The 15,769-nt window shown below is 35.8% G+C and overlaps 1 protein-coding gene across 1 annotated transcript in view; it reads left to right on the top strand.

The window, feature by feature from the left end:
- Or67d (Odorant receptor 67d) overlaps window positions 1-13,195 on the top strand; it is a 141,008-nt gene extending 127,813 nt beyond the window's left edge. Inside the window, exon 4 of the mRNA XM_073980829.1 lies at window positions 13,057-13,195. Within this exon, the coding sequence (XP_073836930.1) occupies window positions 13,057-13,071 (15 nt within the window). The 3' untranslated portion in view covers window positions 13,072-13,195. The remainder of the gene's footprint in view (window positions 1-13,056) is intronic.
- The last annotated feature ends 2,574 nt before the right edge of the window (window positions 13,196-15,769 follow it).

Raw genomic sequence — 15,769 nt, 5'->3', positions numbered from 1 at the left:
TCATATTAAATCATGAATTATTCTAACGAAATCTTTTTAAAACCATGGCTTAAATTACACTTTCTAAGACCCCTTCTGAGCATCGAAAACTGTCTGCGAGCAAATACCGAGTGTTAGCCATAATATTGGCATCGATAAACTACAAAGGTCATTAAAAATATATAGTATTTTGGCTCAAGTTTCATTATTATTTTCATTTATTTCATTATTATTATCCTTGCAGTATACATTTAAGCATTATAAGCTCAGAACTCCACCACAGTTGACCGCATGTATCATAAATGCTCGAAAATTGGTATGGAAGACTAAATAACGTGCACAATTTTACACAAATTTAACACACTGGGGTATGATGTGCCCGACTTTTTGAATGGTTTTGATTAGACCCACCGTTTTCAAGAAAAAATCCGAAAACCTAAAAAATCGCTAAATTTTGACCTTTGACCCCACATGGGGTTAATGGAGACTTTGCTTCTAACGGCAAACCCTAGCTCTCCAACAAAATTCAGCTTTGTGGGCTTTTTTTGCTATTTCAATGTCGTAGTAGTAAAAATGTGTAGATTCTTGCTAGTTCTGGAAAAGGCATTATATGAATTCTGGGAAAACAAGGGTTCTATAAATATCTATCTCTATATATCTACCTCTTTACATATAAAAAGGTGAATTTAGGGAGGTAACATAAAAGGCGAATTCAGGCCATACTCTTAATTTGCTATCAAAATTTGTCTTGCTATAAATTCACCAAATTCACCGTATGTCTTGTGCCAGACTATGAAAATTTTCATGAAAATGTTTTGAGCTTATGGGTAAGAAGGGAGAAAGGGAGCTCCTTCACCTCCGCTCTCTCCTAAAAGCTAAAAAATTTTCATGTGTTATTTTCAGTGTCTGGCACAAGAGTATATTTTTGTGAAAAAGAAATGTTTGGTATTTATTATTAATTTAAAAAATGTTTTGACAGCAAATGAAGACATCAGTTGATAGTACTGTATCACCTTCCTTCTTGCACCATGATTTACAGTGGGTGTCACTGAAACTTATGCACCCTGAAATAAAAAAAAATTAATCGTTTATAACTTCGAAACAAGAGATTTTTTAACAATTCAAAACACAATGTTGTAGTCTAAAAAGTTGTCTTTAAGATGACGTGGAAAAATATTTCATTTACAGCACCGTAATACTAAAATTTTACCGGAAAAAATGGGCATTATTAAATTGAGCATTGAAAATGATGCCACACGCACAGTGTCACGACCGTGGCCAAAAATGGTCAAAATCAAGTACTTCGGAATACAAATTTATTGATGAGAATTTACAGCAAACATTTCAATTTGAAGGAATTTGAATTATGGTATTGATTTGTCAAGTAGTTTTGTCCATGGGAAGGTTTAAATCCGATAATTGTTGGAAATATGCATTTTTGTTTAGGTGAGGGAGGGGAAATCCATAGGTTTCTTCGATAACTCAGGATTACCGTATGATGAGCAGTGGGGGAGAAAAGAACCAAAGAAATAAAAACAACCAGTATTTATTCTTAATATAAATATAATTGAAGTTTATTGTGATTCTTTTCAAACAACAAAATAGATTACCTTTTGTAATCGGTGATAGTGGCGACAGAGGCCTTTTAGTAATAACGCGTAGACGTTATTCTTCGACTAGTGACTAATGACAAGTGAACGCAGAGGTTCTAAGTGATCGCAGAGGATCTCATGTCATATACTACTACAATTACAATTATTCCAGTGAGAGCAAAGCGTAACAAAATGAGCAAACGGACAACAACCGATGCCCAGCGGCGATCCGCACACTACGGTATCCGCAGAGGGAATTGTAGAGGAGATGCCAGTGCGCCAATCAGCATCCGTGATTGATCGAGCAGGGGAAGTTGTGGGACAAAGTATCTAACTTATACATTGCCGCCCACCTTGATACACGTAAGCGTGGATCAACAAATTAAAGCTAGGAATAATTACTATGAAGATTTATAATATTGTACAAATGTGTTAATAATAGGATTTATGAACGTAAATTCAGATTTCAATTGAGCTATAGTTCAAATTGGAAATTAGCGATTTCTATAACGAGTAATTAAGAAATGATCGACTCCGATATTCGCTCGATTCAAGGATATGGAGACGAGTCATTGAACAATTCAATTTATCTTGCAAGATATAATTCTACCGAGTTGTTTCAACAATTAACTATAGTGGTCGATTTCAATGTAAGGTGCGAGATTACGTACTAGCGGCAAGAGGAACCGAACCGGTGAGGAGGTACACGAAATAGATTTTTGGCCACGCAAGGAACTCACAACTATGTTTGGCGGTTCCCAAAAGCACACTATTATCTACGGAGGAGTTTGGTGTTGTCCGAAGACCGATCCAACAAACGAAGTTCTCGACATTTGATATCAGTAAAAGCCGGAGAGGAGGTTGGACGCGACAAAGAAGGACTAAATATTCGACTTTTGACTTTGGTAAAAGCCGGAGAGGTATTTGAGCGCGACAAAGAAGGGCTAAACACTCGACTTTTGACCTTCGTAAAAGCCGGAGATGATTTCGTCAGAGTTGATGCTAATACTTTTGACATATGTCAAAGCCGGAGGGGAATTCACAGATGGCGAAGCAAGAACTTTACTATTGCTCAAAGTATCAGTGTCTGGATAATTGCTTTGATGTGTGTTAGAAGAGCGGGTCGACATAGTACACTTAGACTCTCGACTTTTGACATTTGTAAAAGCCGGAGAAGTGCATGGCAAAGTAGAACTGCCTGGAGGGTGTCTGGGCTGCGACAAAACATAACTGCGATCTCTACTTTTGACATCAGTAAAAGACGGAGACAGTTTTGATGTGGCCGGAGCTCTTCTAACATGTGACCGGTGGAGAAGACTATGATGTCTTTGTTTACACAAGTTGCAGCTATATTTGCTGTTACATTTCTTAACAGCATGACCACGACATAAGCAATTTATGCAATAATTATACTTTTTCACCATCGAGAATTTGTCCTCAAATGATAGTTTAATAAACTGCGGGCAGAGACGAAGAACGTGGCTCTGGCCAGAACAAATTGGGCAAGTACTTGTCAGCAAATTTGTAGATCGAGGATGTGATACATCGTTAGATTTATGTACCGACAACACTTTAATGGAGGAGCGAGATGAGACAACTTTCTTTGTGACCTGATTTCCATACAAGTTTTGAATACAAGTCAATGTTTGTATCCTCTCTGTGAGGAAAGCATCTAAGTCTTTCCAAGAAGGCAACGACGACTTGTTTTTGATGCTTTGCTCCCACAGAGTCAATGTTAATTTAGGCAAACGCTGCATACAAACACAAACTATTATTGGATCCCAATGATCCGTGATGACGTCATAGACGGTCATTGCAGCTAGACAACTACTAATCCCACGATGGATGGTTTTCAAACCAGAACAAGATTCTTTATCTATAGAAGGGAGATTGAGCAATTGTTTTATGTGGCTATTCACCAGCATACGCTTATTTTCAAAGGTATCCGACAATGCTTTCCACGCTAAGGGAAAACTAGAATGGGTGAGTGGAAATCTCGAAACGATTTCCCGAGCCTCACCGGAGGTTTTCTGTACTAAGTAGCACAAACGTTCAATGTCAGAAAGGCGCGCATTTTTGATGTACAAAGCGGTGAATAGATCACGAAAAGATGGCCAAGACGTAAAATCGCCAGTAAAAACATCAATGTCGATTGGTGGCAATGGTAAGCTGTGGGTATCGACAGGTGATGTGAAGTTAGCAACAGGGTCACTAGAGCAAGTTGGAATGGGGGAAAAAGTTTCAGGTGGAGCAGGTACAGAGGGAGAAGCAGACTGCACAGGAACCGACGGGACGGATTCGTCCAATGATATATTGGGTGGAGTTGCTACTTCAGCAAGATTCAACGAGTGTTTGGGAGGTGGTGAGATTGCAGGAGCTACAGCAGGTGAAGGAGTTTCACTACCAAGAGTTTTAAGGCGCTCAAGATGCCGACTAATTGTGCTAATGCACCGAAGGTAAGCAATGTAGGATGTGGCGTACTTTTCCTCAACGACATCAATACCATCAGTCTGTGCAGTCTCGGATGTCGTGAGGCAGTTTTTGCACTCCTCGTAAGTGCAATGAACTTTGTTCCACAATTTTTGAAGCTCAGAATTGTGGATTTCTAGAGAATGTATGTTATATTTGGTTTCACTTTTCTGTTCAAAGGAAGCCACACGTTTCAAAACGATGTCTGAAGCTCTAATAAACCGAGTAAGCGGGGTGACAGACATTTTGTAAGTTTTAATGCACAAAAATCACCGAAAATCTACAATTTAATTTGCAACAAACTACGAGAAATGGTGAAAAGAGGAGATTCAGTTGAAGCACAAATTGCTATAGCTCAAAGGAAATAAGAAATTTCCACAAAAACCTCCAGAATTGTACAAATGCAAACGAATAATAGCAACGGGTGATAATATTTGAAATTATAGTAGGACAAAATACGAGAAAATTTGAAGAAACTTCCTGAGGGCGATCAAAAACTACTTTAATTTGGCCAAAAAATGCAAAAAAGTTTCAACTATACAAGAATGTATATGGTGCTACCAAGTGTAGGGTGTTTGATAAGGTGAGATATGCCAATTGTAGGGTGTAGTTGTCCAAAATCCAGAGAAAAATAAGTTATTAATATGAAAACTTTATTGTTTGCACCAGAAAATCAACGCAAATCAACTAATTGGTCTGAAATATATATTGTTAGGTTGACAAGTTGGTGCAAAGTATGCCAAAAGTAAGGTGTATTTGTCCAAAAATACCGAAACCCCTACGGAGACTCAAATAATTTTCCAAAATATTTAACAAATATTGCCAAAAATAATACTAAAATGTCGAAAAACGAGTATTTTTCACATATAATTTCTACTAGGAATATGTGCAATAAATGCCGAATGTAGGGTGAATTTGTCCAAAAATTCCAAAAACCCTACTGCCAATTAATAAGATTTCAAAAAATTATCGAAAAATAATTTTCAAAATTAATTATTAAAAAAAACTATTTGTGCTATTTTATCCCACTGTGCTAACCACACAAGCGACGCTAGCAGAAAAATGGGTATGTGTAAGCAGCGAAGCTCCCACTCAAAGACCGACGCTACAAACGATCAAACAAGTGAGTGCTGCAGATCAACAGAACTTTGTAAGGGACGCTTAAAAAGGCGGGAATGTTGTTGGTAGAATTACAATGTAATTTCTCCAATTAGAATAATTACCTGTTGGACAAAAGGGAGAATTGAAAAACGAATGTGGTTGGTGATGGACGATGTATACAACAACGAAATCAAATGCAGCGAGAATTTGGAAGGTGCGTTGTTATTGTAAATTTGGCTGTGCAAATTTTCAAAGAGTTTTATGTAAAGCGAGGGGGAATAACGCCAAAAATTTTTTTGGGATGGAGAGGATCGTACGAACAACTAAAACCAAACGACAATATGTATATAAAGTGTAACAATGTATGTTATGTTGTTAGTTAAAATTTGCCAATGCAAATTCTCAACAGAAGGGCTTCGTTAGAAAAAACCCTGGGGAATAACAACAACAATCGGTGCAATGAGAGTTATTATTTACCAAAGCGAGAGTTTAATAACCGATGCAAATCCGATTGGAAATTTGATGAGTTTTGTTTTTGTAAATATCACAGCGAATTCTCACTTTCAAATGAGATCAACAACTAAACGAGTTGTGTGATACTATGAAGAAAAACGAAGACGTTTTGTATGATCAACGCGACGTAGGGTGATCAGTACAACGATATAGAAATATCAAGTTGAGCAACAACTAAGATGTTTTCACTGTAGGAACGAAATAATTAACACAAGTAGTGGTGTTAATAGTCGACCAATATGAACATTGTAATTTTTTAACAACAATAAAAGGCAATTGGAAGGAGTGTGTTGGTTGTGGCGACCTGACTTAACGCCCAAGACCCCGGACTTAACCCCCAAAATAAAATTGGGTGTTATGTCCGCCCTAACTCCGGACATAAGGACCAAAATTAATCGGACACAACGCCAAAAAATTAGGCGTTATGTCCGCGTTGTAAGTGGACATAACGCCCAAAATATTATGTTGAGTTTTTTTATATTTTAATGATTATTATTTGTAATGCAGGGCCGGTTTCAATTGCTGTGTTCCAAAACCTACAATAAATTATTATCTTGAACATTCTGTCTAATTTTATTATAAAAAAATTTTTAAAATTTTCAAAATGGTAGACTCTTTCAGGTTATATTATGGTTAAGTAGATTTTAAAAATGATTAGATTGATTCCTAAAATAGCAAACATCATTCAGTAGATTTTAAACTAGTTGGATGCATAAGGAGCTCTGAAAAATCGAAATCTCCTCAGGAATTTATTAGCACATTTCCAAATAACGAACACTGACAAAACGGAATGTTTAACAGCGTGTTGAGTGACTTATTTCTTATTGTGAATTAAAAATTGAGTCATAGATAAAACCTAAAGATGTTGAAAGCGATCGAGCAAAAGTCGAAAACGATATATTTTATAAAAAATCGCGCGCGCGATTTCTTATAAAATATACCGTTTTCGACTTTTGCTCGATCGCTTTCGTAAGTTGTTAAGTGTTAATATGTATTTAAAATTGTTTCCTCATTGAAAATAAAATTGAGTCATAGTCATAAAACCTAAAGATGTTGAAAGGTATCGAGCAAAAGTCGAAAACGGAATATTTTATAAAAAATCGCGCCCGCGATTTCTTATAAAATATACCGTTTTCGACTTTTGCTCGATCGCTTTCGTATGTTAAGTTAAGTGTTAATATGTATTTAAATTGTTTCCTCATGGAAAATAAAATTCAGCCATAGTCATAAAACCTAAAGATGTTGAAAGCGATCGAGCAAAAGTCAAAAACGGTATATTTTATAAAAAATCGCGCGCGCGATTTCTTAAGTTGTTAGGTTAAATGTTCATAAATATTTAAAATTGTTTCCTCATTGAAAATAAAATTGAGTCATAGAGCAAACCTGAATATGCTGGAAGCGATATAGCAAAAGTCAAAAACCGTATATTTAAAAAAAAAAAACGCGCGCGCGATTTCCTGTAAAATATACCGTTTTTTGACTTTTGCTCCATCGCTTCCAGCATATTCAGGTTTGAATTTTGATTTTCTATGACTCAATGTTTTATTTATGGCGTTGTAGATGTAGCAAGAAAAATCTTTTATACGGAATATGTTTTTAAAAAATAAAATTGCAGGTTTGCAAAATTGTGCATGCTTGTAAATCTTGTTTCGAGAAAACTCAAGTAAATCATAACGATCACAGTACTGTAATGTTGGATCCATTTGTCCACAAATTGTTGGAAAATCCGTATACATTTGAATATGATTTCAGTAAGCTTATTTTTTATTTATTACATACATATAAAAAACAACTTTATTTCTAAATAAATCTGAATTTTACTTATGAAGTGGGAAAATCAATAATTTCGGAAAACGGACATAAAGCCCAATGGGCCTTATGTCCGCTATGGGGGCGGACTTAACGCCCAATTTTATTTTGGGCGTTAAGTCCGGGGTCAAGGAGGACATAACGCCCAAAATTGATTTTGGGCGTTATGTCCGTTGGGCGTTAAGTCAGGTCGCCGTTGGTTGTTATGGTGAGAACTAATAGTTAGCAAATCGAACAATAATAACAACAACACGGATTATGATTTGTATGATCAACGCGACGTTGGGTGATCAGTACAACAACGATTTCAACAATTTGTGTGGACTGTATTGTATGGTGGGGAAATGAAGGCAACGAATTTAATTCACTCGAGTAGGGAGATTGAAATTCGACCAATGATTTATTTTTATATTAATTCTCAAACGGAAAATGAACCGAAAAATACTAACACTACCGCGAGTAGCTCACTTTTTATGGAAATCTGAGTTTACGTACCTGGTGTTAGTATGGTGATTTGTTGATGTAATAATATCAATGATATGTGGAGTGAGATGATCCAATGATTTCTCCGTGCAAAGCAACCACAAAACTTTCAATTCTCGTTCAAGAGAGGGGGAACAACGACAAAGCTGACTTCAATCCGGTTCGATTGGACCAAATGTTTAGGTGAGGGAGGGGAAATCCATAGGTTTCTTCGATAACTCAGGATTACCGTATGATGAGCAGTGGGGGAGAAAAGAACCAAAGAAATAAAAACAACCAGTATTTATTCTTAATATAAATATAATTGAAGTTTATTGTGATTCTTTTCAAACAACAAAATAGATTACCTTTTGTAATCGGTGATAGTGGCGACAGAGGCCTTTTAGTAATAACGCGTAGACGTTATTCTTCGACTAGTGACTAATGACAAGTGAACGCAGAGGTTCTAAGTGATCGCAGAGGATCTCATGTCATATACTACTACAATTACAATTATTACAGTGAGAGCAAAGCGTAACAAAGTGAGCAAACCGACAACAACCGATGCCCAGCGGCGATCCGCACACTACGGTATCCGCAGAGGGAATTGTAGAGGAGATGCCAGTGCGCCAATCAGCATCCGTGATTGATCGAGCAGGGGAAGTTGTGGGACAAAGTATCTAACTTATACAGTCATTATTTTACTAAAACAAGTAAAAAAGTATCAGTCGGTTTTGCCGACAGAGATATACCCTCAGCCTGTGTATATTGAAACAATTTTTTCCCAAAATACGTATGTATTTAGGGGGTTTTAAAAATTTTGGGCGTTTGAACAGACAAAAATGTTGATTAGGATTAAAGATGAAAAGTTTTGCGGAGGAGATACTAAAAGGAATGGATCGACATTGGCCGTTATGGAAGTGGATCTCCAGCCGCAACATATGGTGCCACAGGGGTTTTTACACTCTTCGGGCTGTTTGCTCAAGAAGTATGGACTTGCCCCTAAAAAAAAACTTTTACCATCGTCAATGAGGCAGCGAATGCAAGTTGCTTCAACAAAAATCAAAGTGATTCGATATCAGATCTATAGGTGAACTTATCCGAAATTTTGTGTGGGAGGTACCGGATAGAGTGGACAAATATAGTCCATATTTGAACCTGATCTATATCTGGTAGATATATTAGGATGTGTAAAGTATAGACCAATTCGGCCACTCCCTTCAAGAGTTACCGTACGAACAATTTTTCCGAACATTTTTGAACTTTTGTGGGGGAGGTACCTGAAGGTGTGGAAGGTGTGGCTTATCTTCAAACTTAAACTATGTTTGGACAAAATATTACTAAGACCATATTTTGGACCGAATCGGCAGATCCGTTCGAGAGTTATCGTGCGGTCCAACCACCTTACACGGTGTCATAGGGGTTTTTTGCAACTTTCATGCTATTTTCTCAGGAAGTATGGACTTGCCCCTGATGAAACTTGTACCGTCGTATGGAGGGCAGCGAATACAAGTTGCTAAAACAAAAATCAAAGCGATTCGAGAGATGGCCCTAAACTGAATTTTTCCGAAATTTTGTGTGGGAGGTACCCGAAGGAGTGGACCTATTGAGACCATATTGGAACCTCATATTACTCTGGTAGAAATTTTACACTATACAAAGTATGGACCAAATCGGTCACTCCCTTCAAGAGTTATCGTGCGCACAAACTTTCCGAACATTTTCGAACTTTTATGGGGGAGGTACCGAAAGGAGTGGACCGATATAGCTCATCTTCGAACTTAAACTAAGTTTGGGCAAAATATTACGAAAGCCAAAATTTGAACCTAATCGGTTCATCCGTTCGAGAGTTATCGTGCGCTCCAGCCAGCAGGACATACAGACAGACAGACGGACGGACATGGCTAGATCGACTCAAAATTGTCTGAAACACTTTTCGTCCAAACATACTTGGGTTCTCAAACCATTATTTCGATGAGGCACATTTTTATCGTATCAAAGTGTATATGGGCAAAACTGCCAATTATTTCATATTCCATTTCCAAAAAATTGAATTTTTTCTTTTCGCACTACATTAACGATTTTTGGTACATACATAGGTTAAGAAAAAATTCCCCAGTACAAATCCGCTCGCGAGCAAATTTTTGGTTGTTGCGGACAAATGTTATCGCGGTTTTACTTCTGCTTTTAAGAAAAAATTATTATAAACACGCTAATTACACTGTGATACAAAAGTGGACAAAATTTTTTTGCAGGATTTCTGATGCACAAATTCGGTTTTGTGGGAGTCCATAGAAGGCGAAAATACCTTTGGTTTCTTTGGGTCACTTCGGGTTTTGATTTTATAACGGTAAATGTAGTGAAAAATGGGCTTTCTTGGATTTTCAAATTTAAACGGACATTACTTCTTTTTTCCACAACCGATTTGCACACACTGTTTTTCAATATAAAGGGGAGAGTAGTGGCTTTCGAACAAGCCATAGATTTTTAAAATCGGTTAACAAATGGCTAAGTAATAGTAGTTTAAGTGTGACAAAAACGCATTAAAAACAGTAAAATGTTTTTCCTTGTGCTCTAGGCTGCGTAAACGACACCTAACAGTACAATTATTTACTGTTAACAAGTAGGAAATTTAGTTGGCTTTCCAAAATGGGAAAAACCAACGAAATCGGTTGAAAAATTAATGCGTTATGGCATTTTTTGTGTTTCAACTTTTTGGTTTTTTTTCATATTTTCCTTTATAAAAGATGGGTATCTTAGCATGTATGATTCTAATTGTGATTATCCTACTTAACAATTACGCACAAGGTAACAATGTTTTATAAAGGAAAATATGAAAAAAAACCAAAACGTTGAAACACAAAAAATGCCATAACGCGTTCATTTTTCAACGGATTTTGTTGGTTTTTCTCATTTTGGAAAGCCAACTAAATTTCCTACTTGCTAACTGTAAATAATTGTACTGTTAGGTGTCATTTACGCAGCCTAGAGCACAAGGAAAAACATTTTACTGTTTTTTAATGCATTTTTGTCACACTTAAACCACTTTTACTTAGCCATTTGTTAACCGATTTTAAAAATCTATGGCTTGTTCGAAAGGCATTACTCTCCCCTTTATAATGAAAAACAGTGTGTGCAAATCGGTTGTGGAAAAAAGAAGTAATGTCTGTTTAAAGTTGAAAATCCAAGAAAGCCCATTTTTCACTACATTTACCGTTATAAAATGAAAAACCGAAGTGACCCAAAGAAACCAAAGGTATTTTCGTCTTCTGTGGACTCCCACAAAACCGAATTTATGCATTAGAACCCCTGCAAATTTTCACTGTAGCACAGTGTTATTTTATTGAGCACGAAGTGACGTCATTAAGTAGATTGCATAATACTTGTAAAATGTTTCTCAGCATTCGCGGAATTTACAAAAAATTGACAAAATTTTAAATGTAATCCGAATTTTTTGAAAATATAGCTCCATATACCCGTCATAAATTACAAAAAAGTAACAGTTTTAAATAAAGACTTCACGGGGAATCAAATGAGACCAAACTTATAATCATCGGGATAGTGTTTAGGATATTATAGCCAAAATAAGCACATATTTGTGTTACAAAAAACTAATTTTGGTTTGGAATAATAGTTTTCACACGCATTCTAGAATCGAAAATATTGGAAAAATTCTATAAGAGTACTTCTTTTATTTTTCTTGAAACTCCCAAGAAAATGGGTGGCTTTTGCTTTATCTACATTCACATAGAAGGTTTCCCATTGAGGAAAGTTATCGGGTTGTTGAAATAAATCATTTGACTTCTTAAACGGAAATAGAGTTCAAATAAAACGCTTTAACTTATATGCATTATTAAAATATGTGTAAATCGCGTAATTATCAAAATCGTTTTGTCCGCATGTGATTTTCATGTACAGCAAGACCATATCTTTTAATTTGTATATATTTTTCGAAATATAATTTGGACGCTAAGATGTAGCATCGGCTGCATCTTAGCATTAAAAAACCTATAAAACATCGCTAATTTTCCCAAAGTTCATACAATTTCGTTCCGCATCCGGTTTTAGTGTCACCATGAAAATCTGCATCGATATATACCTATTTCAAGGCAATCAGTCAAGAACCGTGGATGTAGCATCACACACTATTTTTGGGATAAAATGAATGTAGTTCCCTTATCAGTGAAGTTTTTAAATCTTTGTTTCCGCAAAAAGGAAGATCCTGCACTAGTTTTTTCATAGCAGTGCAAGCTGCCGACAGAATACGCGATAAAATGCGCGATATTTTCAAAAACAATATTAAGTGATTTTCCTACCTTGGAATTTCTCGTATCTCGCGTTTTAGTAGATGGAATTTCACGAGTATTGATTTATTAGATCCGCAACGTAAAAATCAAAAATATGCAATCAAGTACGAGTAAATCGAATGCCAATTGTAAAAATTAAAAAAATATGATTTTTAGAAATTTGTTCACACAAAATTTTCGTATTTGGATACAGATTTCTCTGAAGCTGTGTAGGCTACATTCACGACACATATATCAAATAAATCAGAATCGTGAGTTCTTCATTCCTATATATGAATTTTTGACAAACCTGTTTGCGGAACGAAATTATAAGAAAATTTCAAAAAACACTTAAAATCTGGCTTCAAAATGTCAGCATCATTTAATGGTAGACGCCGATCAAATTTTGAGAAGTTATACACTAGTGAGATGATCCTTATTTAGTTGCCTTCTACTTTTACTTTAACGGGAAAATCGTAAAAAGTGTGGTTTAATCACAAATCGAGAGAAAACAAAAAAAGACACGTTGGCTTCAACCCATTTTTACCCATTTTGTAACATAAATATAGCCACAGCTTCCACGCAAATCAACTTTGAAACCCAATATTTTTTGCCAAGTCTAAAAACATTTCATTTTATCCAAAAGCATTTAAATTGTACAATATACAACCACTATTCCCGAGTTATAAAGGGGTAAACCTTGGCTTCAACGATGTTAAATTTTCAATAATATTGCCCATATACCCTCCTTAGCCTAAAGGCTGAGGGTATAATTAATAACTTGTATTATGCTTCAAAAATTTAATATTTAAAGTAATTAATCGTTCTAAAATAAATTTTTAAAGCTGCTTTGGATGTAATAATGGATTTAATTTTGTTTGGAAGTAAATAGTGATCATATGGTGTTTAGAGCTACCCATGTCTGAAGTCGATCTTGTGAACCAAATTTTACAATTAGTGGAGTGGGAAACAATTTTATTATTTATTTATTGAATTTATCATATATTGAATATATAATAAATATGGAAAACAATTATAGCATTAGCAGCTAAGGCCATCAGCTAAACAATTTTATAAAAGTGTATATCAATATTATTTGTTGTTTGAGTTGTGAAAAGTAAGTACTTCAAATGTAGAAAGGTTCCAGCTCCAGAGGTTTGCAGACGAACATGTTATTTCTCTTTTTCAGCGACCACCTCACTCAGGAGTTACCCTCTATTTTAACAAAGCGCTTTGGCTATAGCGCGAAAACGAATGAACCGATCGTCATAAATGTTTGTGGGCTTATTAAATACGTAATAATCTTGCTTTAAAACGAGAGACTTTTAAATATCAATTTAAAAAATTGTGAATAGCGAAATTCAATTTAAAAAAAATGGACGCTTTTTGACCATTAATCGGTCAAAAAACGTTTTTAAAGGAAAAATCATACATAAAGACAAGAGTTTGAGAGTTTGATTCGGGAGATACCGTCCTATGGGCGCTATATGAAGACGTGGACCTATGCAGACAAATTTCAAGGTGAAAGTTTTCTGCCCCCAACGAAGACTAAATTTCGAATTTCAGCAATTTCGGTGTAATAATGAGGCTAAAATGTTAAAAAACATCGATAATCGGGGGGTACCGTTCTATGGGGGCTATATCAAAACGTGGACCTACACTCAAAATTCTCAGTTGGAATGTTTCATACCTCTGCTGAAGACTAACCACCAAATTTCAGTAATTTCGGTTGGTCATTATGACTAAAACTTTCAAAATACTAAAAATAGAGAGGAACGGTTGTTCTGGAGATTGTAAGTCGATAACAGGTACGTGTACCAAAATTGATGCACCTACAACAACTCCTTCTATTTTTGGCCACAGTTAATATGAACTGGCGACAAAGTGACACGACACGCTGCACTTGTTAAGCTGCTCAGCTAACCCCACTCACTTTTCTCCTGATTCTTTATGGACGCAACCAGTCCTGGTTGCAGAATTTTTGTGTCTGGATATAGAGGAACCAGAATCTGACAACTGAAATAATACACAAACGAACACATTTGCGTTTCTACAACAACAACCAGTTCCGCTTGTTCTTAGACAATCCCATTCCGTTGCCCACGCATAGTAGCCTCCAGCTCTAAAATGTTGCTTCAATTTTGAAGAATTATTGCTTAGTTTATCCAATATTCTGCAATACTTCTCAACATCTCTCCTGCCAGCGTAGCGCGAACAAACTCCGTCCCTTTTAACGTACTTTGCATTGTATTTAGAGACCAATGGCAAATATTCCAGCGCTTTCGCTTGGCCAGATTTCCGATTCCATATTTCTGTTTTGTTCACTGATTCTTATCAGGTCTACATTTAATTCCCGGACCGTTGGACTTAGTAAATCTTGTGCAGCTTCACGGTGATTTAGATTTATTTGCATTTGTCTTATAGTCAAGTCTTCAGTTGACGCATTGCCTTCTGGTATTGGGTTATTTCTCGTGCTTTTCTACAACATACGGCATTCGGGACTTCGTACATGAAGAAATCTTATGACCAGACTCACTGCATTGGAAACAGCAACCTGAGGTGTCGCTCCCACTTTCGTATTTTGCAGCCGGTTGACCAAAGTTCAGACATATATATGTAGCATCTGTTTTGGCACAAGTTTGTCTTCGGCCCATTCTGTACTTAATTTCGGTCCCTCCAATATAATTTTTGCAGGTACATAGTTGAACTATGTCAATTGTGGCAGTTTGAGTGTCTCCTTATGCTTTTCTCATTGACTTTATAGCAGATACTTCCAAGCAAGTAAATTTTCTCTGAAACAGTTCTAACAATATCGAGTACATCCTCCTTATTAGGCACCTAATCCATGTCTTTAATTTGTAAAAGAACTTCTAGTGGGAGCGATCCAACTTCTGTCCTTCTTCCAAGTACCTCCTTAATTACATTTTTCTAGTTACCGATAAAAATCGGTAAAATTAAAATGCTTATAATTTCAGAATGTAATAACATTTTTCGGTAAGTTAGCGACAAATAAAAAATAGTCGTATAGTTCTACCGATAGCAAGAGTGCTGTCAACTTTAATTTGAATTTTCAATCATAATTTTGCTTTTAAATTTTAAAGATTTTTGTCAGTAACTCAAAAAAAAATGAGTTGGAGAATCGCACTACTGGTGTGCTTGGCTTATTGAATTTTAGTATTAACTCGCCCCTCTCAGTTTTCGCAAGTTTTAGATATTTTCTCCAACAACAGCAAGTTTTTGTTCATATTTTACCTGCCTAAGTATATCCGCATATGAGGAGTTTACACATATTTGTAATATCAGCGCCTTCTATACACCTACATAGATATTTTTTACACCTGATTTATATTCAAAACTACCCATAAAAGTGCTCTCTTTAAAATTTGATATTTTTTCATATTTAATTTTGTTTCAATTTTTATTCCCACAGATATTGTAATTTATATCCAAAAATGTTATATTTAGTATATGTGTAATTTATTCGGCGCATAATCAGATAATAAAAATGTAATGATATGTGATTTATAAAATTACTTGTAATTTATGCAGTTCGATAAA

Source organism: Musca autumnalis, unplaced genomic scaffold, assembly GCF_047663935.1.
Source record: "Musca autumnalis isolate F117 unplaced genomic scaffold, ASM4766393v1 scaffold_4, whole genome shotgun sequence".
Lineage (NCBI taxonomy): Eukaryota > Metazoa > Arthropoda > Insecta > Diptera > Muscidae > Musca > Musca autumnalis.
This window is presented reverse-complemented; position numbering and strand designations above follow the sequence as displayed.